Source organism: Cucumis melo, chromosome 6 (assembly GCF_025177605.1).
Source record: "Cucumis melo cultivar AY chromosome 6, USDA_Cmelo_AY_1.0, whole genome shotgun sequence".
Taxonomy (NCBI): Eukaryota; Viridiplantae; Streptophyta; class Magnoliopsida; order Cucurbitales; family Cucurbitaceae; genus Cucumis; species Cucumis melo.
The window spans coordinates 21,626,191-21,634,069 of record NC_066862.1 but is presented as its reverse complement, the minus strand read 5'-3'; the positions used below and the strand labels follow the sequence as shown (position 1 = coordinate 21,634,069).

Sequence of the window (7,879 nt, the reverse complement as noted above, 5' to 3'; positions counted from 1 at the left end):
AGATAAATTGAAAATCGGTTAGACATGAAACTCACCTAAATAAGTGAAAACGCTCGAAGTTGATTGAATGGTCCGAATAGGAGCGACGAAATGCACTGGGCAACGACCGACGAAAGGCAAGCGACGAAGGGCAAACGACGATGGGCAAGCGACGATGGGCAAGCGACGATGGGCAAGCGACGATGGGCAAGTGACGATGGGCAAGAGACGATGGCTGGAGTAGGTTCAGGTGTTCTACACGAAAGAAAAGAGAAGGGAAAGGGAACTATACGCAAAAGAGAAGGAATCGATCGTGGAGAGAAGGGAAAGCAAACGTGGAAGAGGGAAAGGAAAGGAAGGGCATTTTTGTCCATTCACACCCAAATTGTCCAAAAAGTCTTTCTTTTGAAAACTTGTCCCAAAATTCATTTAAATCTCTTTTTTTAACCTATTTTTGGCAATTTCCCGCGAAAAATCAATAGAGAGCGATAGAAATTTAATGAAGGGCATTTTTGTCCATTCACACCCAAATTGTCCTAAAAGTCTTTCTTTTGAAAACTTGTCACAAAATTCATTTAAATATCTTTTTTTAACCTATTTTTGGCAATTTCCCCTTAAAACTTTTGGGTTTTTGTTACTATAATTTCTATTTTTAACTTTACGTTTTGTAGAAGTTGACATGATGAATGTCTAAGCTTATAATATAAATAATTGCATATACACCGAAAGTCGGATCGACCAACGAAAAAACAAAGTTGAAAATCTCAACATGTGTGGATATGGAAAATGACAGAAAATTTACAGTTTTGAGAAGAAGTTGAAAGAAAGGGAAGAAATGGTTGTTAGAAAACGTTTAGTGAAAGAAGCTATCAGCTATGGGGTGGAGAATTAAAACAGGTGTATAAAATTTATTAAGTTGCTTTAGATTGCCACCTCTTTTTTGCATCAATATCCGTCTAATTAACTAAAGAATAGTTTCTTGAGCATTGTCATGGTTTTCATTTGCCACTCTTGTATGTTGTTGTATAACAAGGATCATTGCATTCCCCATGAAATCTGAAGTGGCCAATACCTCTCCAATTGCCCCAAGTTCTGTGTGCTCATTCCAGAGCACCAGCCCTTGAACCAAGGCTGAGCATGGGCTATGTCGCCTTCCAACCATTACCAGATCAAAATTACTCCCCATTGAACGTAGTATACAAATTGTTCCAATCCCATCCTTCACCACTTCTTCTATGTACCTAACTCTATAGTTGTCTACTGTCATTCTTCGAAACTCATCCACTGCTTCATCGTCCACCCTACTTTCTTCAGCCTCATCGCTTCCAACTTTCTCACTCTCTAATACTCGAATCATTGTCAAGTTTATATTGGCATGCCCAGCCATTCTTGCCCCAATGAACATTGCCTCGCGATCATCTGCTCCACCTATGAACACTACTGCTATTTGAAAAGAGTACAAACATGTTTCAATAGACTTTGAAAGCTTTAAAAATCCACGTTCAACAACAAGAGCCACGGAGCATGGTGCATTCTCGAGGATATTATCATTGACCATTTTTAATTTATATTTTGATGAAGACATCACGCCATTGGAATGAAATCTCTTGTGGAAAGGAACAAAAATTAAGAAACTCTTTTTGTCCAATGCAAGAGAACAAACATCATCATGCATAGTTGTAAAAGGTGATATCGCAGTGAAAGGATTAATTACAACAATTTCATTGTTGCTATCTCCAAAGTATTTGAAGGCATTAACAATTGGCTCAGAAGAGTATGACCTTGATGTCTTAACCTTTGTGAACCTATGATGTATGAGTTTTGGTTGAGCATGACCAAGAAGCTCCACAAGATGAAGCATGTACACAACAAGTTGGCTTTGTTTCATTGGATTATTCAATGCGTCAAGTAGGTTAATGGCACTTGGAACATCTTCTTGGTCGTGAATGCACACTAATACACAAAGATCATGTTCTGGTCTTGTGTGCATCACTGTTCTTCTCTTCTTAACTATATACCTTCTTGAAGGGTGGAGGAGATATCTTATCGCTGGAGTGATAATCGCAACCATAACCGTTATGTATAAGCATCCAACCACAAATGCATCGTCATCGATCACCTGTAATCATAAAGACACGATAAGATACTGATGATGATGGTCAACAAAGAAATATAATGTATGTATGTTCCTAGCTAACGTACCTTGTCCCTCTTCTTCATTCTAAATGTCATAAGCTCGAGAGCTCCCTGACTATTCAAGATGAGGCCGAGCGATATGGCATCTCTCATAGGTAGTTTATAATACATTGAGATCATAAGGGCACCCAAAAACTTCCCCAATGCGCTAACAATGACAATGAATGACATGCATATGAAATTTATGAGTTTCGTATTGTAGATATCGACTGAAAGGCCTATTCTAGCGAAGAAGACGGGCATGAAAATCCAAGTGGTGATGAAATCAAGTCTGTCTACCAATGTTGAACCAATGGGAGGTCCTGAAGGTATTATAAATCCAATAAAAAAAGAAGCAAAATAGATACGCAAACCTAAGGCCTGGCAGCAGAAGGCAACCACCAACACCCCCAAAAGCAATGTAATCACAAAACACTCCTTCAATGGTTGTCCTATCGGATTCATCTTTACCATCCATAGAGTGGCGGGTCTAATAGAAAAAACGATGACAAGTATAAGCACCATAATAGCAAAAGTTTCTGATAAGATCTGTTGTCTGGTTGTACCATTTGGAGACAATATACTTCCTAATAATGTAAGAGATACGCTGAGAAGAGAAGAAGCCATGGATGACGTCAAAGAAATTCTCCCAAACTCAGAATTGACCAAATGAAGCTCGTAAACAAGGGAAGCAACCATGGGAAAGTTAATAAATGACTCTAATTTACCAAGCTCAAAAATGTATTTGAATTTTGTCATGTCAATAATACTAGCCAATGACATAGAGTAAATGATGACAAGAAGTGTAGCCAAAATTGTTGCACAAGACCCAATGCCAAATGTTTTCATGTCAATGTTCTTGACAATGGAGATATCCGTTTGGACACCAATCAAAAAGTAGTAAAAAATATGGCCAAGCGCAGAAACCACATCAAGCGAAACAAATCCTCTAAGAGGGAAAATCGTCTCCTTAAATATCTCCACGTTGCTTAAACCAGTAGAACCTAGAACCAAACCACCCTGATAAAATCAAACCAATAAGAGAATTGTGATATAGATATATATAGACATATATTATATATTTTCAACAATATTAACCAAACCAATAAGAGAATTGTGCTATAATAGAAAATATATAATATACCAAAATTTGTGAGACAATCAGGGGTTGGCCAAGGGGCTTAAGAAGCTGAGAAAACAAGATGATAGTTCCAGAGCAAATTCCAAGCTGCAAGAAAAGAAGTGGAACTGAGAACTCCAAAGGGTTTGCGCCTATGAAAATGCTGGTGCAGTGAATATGATTGGCAAACGTACAAATTGTAGTGAAGTTCTTGGTGGGCCTATGCCCAATTCCACCATTGATGTAGGTAGCAATGTCGTTTGGTTCCATCACAATGGAACCCATTTTCAGAGAAAGCTATAGTGTGGTTGAAAATCTGCTTTAAGAATCAAAAGGGATTATGATGCTTAATGGGAATCCATGTTTTAAGATGCTTAATGGGAAAAGTTGTGACCTAATGATCATGAAGAACAATATTTTAGAAAGAACAAACAAAAAGGCAGATCAACTTTGGAAGAAATTGAACTTCAAATATGATCTGGCCTAAATAACCATAATTTAACCATACACCCTCACCTGTTTGGCTGTTTCTTTAACGTTTCTTCCCTTACAAACTAACAAAACAACTAAACATCTAAATTTTAGTAAAACATTGGGTAAAATATATTTTTTGCATGAGGTTTGTAGATTATATCGCTATTTAGTCCCCAGGTTTTGAAACGAATACTTTTAATTGAGGTCAGGGAAAAGAGAGAAGAAGAAAAAAGAGTTCTAAATAATGGTGTCCATCTATGAACCTAAAAATGACATCATCACTTTATTGGTGTCACAATAGAAAACAAAATGTTTTGAACATTAAAGTAGTTTTAGATTAATTAAAAAAATGACACTTCATTTATTTTAAATGCTTGTTTTATCTTATTTTTACGTTATTCAACCAAAGCTCAACTTAACTAAGGATCTGTGTAGACCTATTTAAATATTATGGATCAAATTTTCTCTTTTGATAGAAGAGGAAATAAGAAGTTGTTGGAATTTATGTCCTAAAACTCGTACTTTGTTATTTGATTCAATAAGTTTATTATTGAATACTATAATTTTAAACCAATAAATTAAGGTCCCGATGCTATTTTACTAAGTTTGTCAATACACTTGAACTTTATGTAAGAGACATAAACATGGATTAAGTTCGAGTTAATAGCCTAAATAGTCTATAATGTATGAATAAGATTGGGCGCGTTATTTTGGAAAAACACTATGGATGCGGCCCCTACGTAGTTAGTACAAACGATGTAATCCTGAATTGTTCAGGTAGAGACATAGGAGTGGGGGCATCCTATGTAAATGGTTTGCATAAGATTAAAATCACGAAATAGTCACTTTTAGTTATAACGTCGTAAACTATATAAACTGACTATTTCAATTATAATGACATAGGTAACTTGACCTTAATCCTAAGCTAACTATGAATTTCTGTAAATTCGGTAGTATCTTTAGATCTGCATAGGTAAGGGCAGCTCATCTTCGCTGGCCCAATAAGTCTCCCATTTCAGGGATAAGACCGAGTGGATAGCTAAGGACATAGGGTGCAAGACAGAATTCACTCCTACCTACTTCTGGGCTAGTAGATAGATTGTTCCCTTAAGGACTGAATCCAAGTCTTGAACAAGGGGCCCCACCTTCTCATTGGCTTGAGAAGGATTCAGGTTTATAGGTTGGACCTTAAACCAATTGTTCAATAGTGGATCATTGGGTCTTAAGGAGCAAGATATAATTTCAGGGGTAAAACGGTATTTTGACCCAGCCAAGATTACGAACAACCTGTGAAGAATCAACTTACCCATCATGGTTATATCAAGTGGATAGAAATATACCTACACTGATGGGAGTGCAACTACGAGTCTTTAGTGGAATGACTCATTAGTTAATGAATGTTGATTAAACTTGGTCTAAAAGAGTTTAGCCAGTTAATTTCGAATCGTTGGAACCCATGATCTATAGGTCCATTAGGTTCCCCTACTAGCTCATATGGATTCAACTTAGAACAATATGTTGGAATAACTCAAATTGTTCGAATTAGGTAAAGAGAGAGAAACCGACAAGTATATATGATATAAGTCGGTAAATATAAACTTTAAGTTTTATGTTTAAATATGATTTAAATAATAAAAATATGAATATGAATTCATATTTAGAAGCTTGGAAAGTTTTGAAACGGTCAAAGTTATAAAAGTCAACATGTTGACTTTTAACTTTAAAAAAACAAAACTTTGACCGGATTTATATTCAAATATGATTTGAATTTTAGAAAAATAAATGTGGATTCATACTCGAGAGGTTGGAATTAGTCAAGAAAGATAAAATAGCAAAAAGTCAAAAAGTTGACTTTTGACTAAGAAAAGTCAAAGTTTGACTTTGGCATAATTGGTCAAATGACCAAATTGCCCTTTGACTAATATATTACTAAATGTTAGTGGAACTTGTGGTAACTTGTAATGAATTTATAGGCCACTAATTCTATTAATAGTTAATGGATTAATTAGGCGTTGAGATTTCATGAAGTAAATTACATGCATTTTGCATGTAATTTTCTTTATAAACTTCCATTTACAGAATGAGAGGATGATGATAAAAATTTCATGAAAAATCTCTAAACAATACACCTTCCTCCATCCATCTCTCTAAGTTTTCCTTCATAAAAACGAGTTCCACAACTCGGTTCTTAGTCTTGAGATTAGTAAGTCAACATAGTGGTTGTCTATTGCTCGTGATCTTCACGCAAAAAGAAGTTTTTGAACGAAGAAGAAGTTAAGAACTACAAAGGTAAGCTCATCGTTTACCTTCTCTATTCTTCGTTTAGGTCTGTCATTTAGTTGCAGCATGTTAATTTCTAAATCGTTTAGATGCATATAGAGTAAAGCATGATCCTTGTCTTCTACTGCTGCATGTTTCTCTGATGATTTTGTTCCATCATGTGGTATCAGAGCATGCTTAGTTTTACTCATACGCATATGGTGGGTTCTTTCAATTTATATGATAAATTGCTGTGGTTGAACTAAAATAGATTAGTTATGGCTTTGACTCTAAATTAAGTTGTTTATTTGCATTAATTATTGTAAATAGCCCTGTTGGTGGCTTAATTTACTTTCTGCAAAGAGTCTATAATTTGTTAGAGTCATTAGAGTTGAATTTGGGTTGTAATTGCTTCATTTGGGAAGAAGTGTTGTTTTGAAGCTTAGACTCGAGAAGAAGTTGTTTCAGACCTATCGTTCACCCTCTCAACGATCAGTATGGTACGCGCATCGCTTGTGCCAGTGAACGTCGCTCTTACCAGCTAAACGATCGCGTATGGTATGCGTATCGTTTGCATAAGACCTCATTGTTTACCCGCTAAGTGATCGCGTATGGTACGCGTATCACTGGCACTTGAACGATCGTTTACATGCCAACGATTGCATATGGTACGTGTATCGTTAGCACCTATAAACGATCGTTTACCTTATAAACGATCGCTCACCTAAAACCCTGTCGTTCACTCGCTCGGCGATCGTTTATGGTACGAGTATCGCTTATACCCGTGAATATCGTCTACCTTCTCAGTGATCGTGTAAGGATTAACGAGCGGTTTTTGGTCGGTTTATGTAATATTGGTGTTATTCCAGTCGGTTCGAAGTGCTCGAGAGCGGTTCATGTACTCCATCAAATTATTATTGTAATAAGCTAGTTTTAACTTAATTTGGAGAGCCAAAACAAATCCATTTTAAGATGTTTTAATTAATTTTGCATGTGATGTATGTCTTAATTATTACTAAAATTGTATGTGCATATTGTATGACATATAATTTTAAATTCCCACCATAGGTTAACATGTTCATGCATGTTTAGTATCCATGTTGAGTAATTAATATGGAAATTAATTAATATGATTAATTAGTTGTTAAATTTTAAATTAATATGATTAATTTAAAGATTAATTGAATTAATTTTACTAAATATGATTTAATGAAATTAATCAATTATTGATTTATTTAAAAAAGTTAAATAAATAAAAATACCATGTTAATTATTTGTTGTATTCCTAAATGAATGTTATAGGTTTGTCTAAGAGTTTTATAATTGTTATAAAATAAATTAGATTTTTAAAATTTATAATAAAGATAAAATGCATGCTCACCTAGGTTAATACTATATCTTCCAAAATTAGATTTAGGTCGATATCTTGTAAAACTAGGTTACAAGAGGCACACCTGATTCGATCTTGTCAAGAAGTCAGATAAGATGACTAAGGAGTAGATGTTTTTAAGTTGACGGTTTACAGAACACCTCCTACCTGGAGATTGTAATCAGTTCTTGAGCCTAGTTAACCTAATTTCATGAGCATGCGTGAGAGATGTAAGGTAATAAAATTGGTTTATCACCGAGACATCGTAGGTTAAATCCAATATAAAAGTTATGCTTGGATGTTTTACCTAGATTTAGGATTTGTTTAAGTTAGCCTAAATAAAATTTTGAATATTTACCCAAAAATCCTTCTAAAACACTTCAACTGGAGAAAAGTATTGTACTTTTAGCTCTAGCGTCCCCAAGAGTTCACACCATGAGGTTCATGCAGGGCTTTGGGTCGTACGTAGGAGCAGACTCCATTCGAAGAGTGTTTGCATGGGC

At 35.3% G+C, this 7,879-nt stretch overlaps 1 protein-coding gene across 1 annotated transcript; it reads right to left on the bottom strand.

Annotated features, from left to right (window-relative positions):
• Positions 1-943: 943 nt before the first annotated feature.
• Positions 944-3,572, bottom strand: LOC103491876 (cation/H(+) antiporter 15-like). The gene is made up of 4 exons (XM_051085582.1): positions 3,469-3,572; positions 3,299-3,382; positions 2,182-3,174; positions 944-2,098 (listed from the first exon to the last, which is right to left on the bottom strand). Exons 1-4 carry the CDS (start codon positions 3,511-3,513, stop codon positions 944-946), a joined length of 2,277 nt encoding a protein of 758 aa, XP_050941539.1. The 5' UTR covers positions 3,514-3,572.
• Between the last annotated feature and the right edge of the window lie 4,307 nt (positions 3,573-7,879).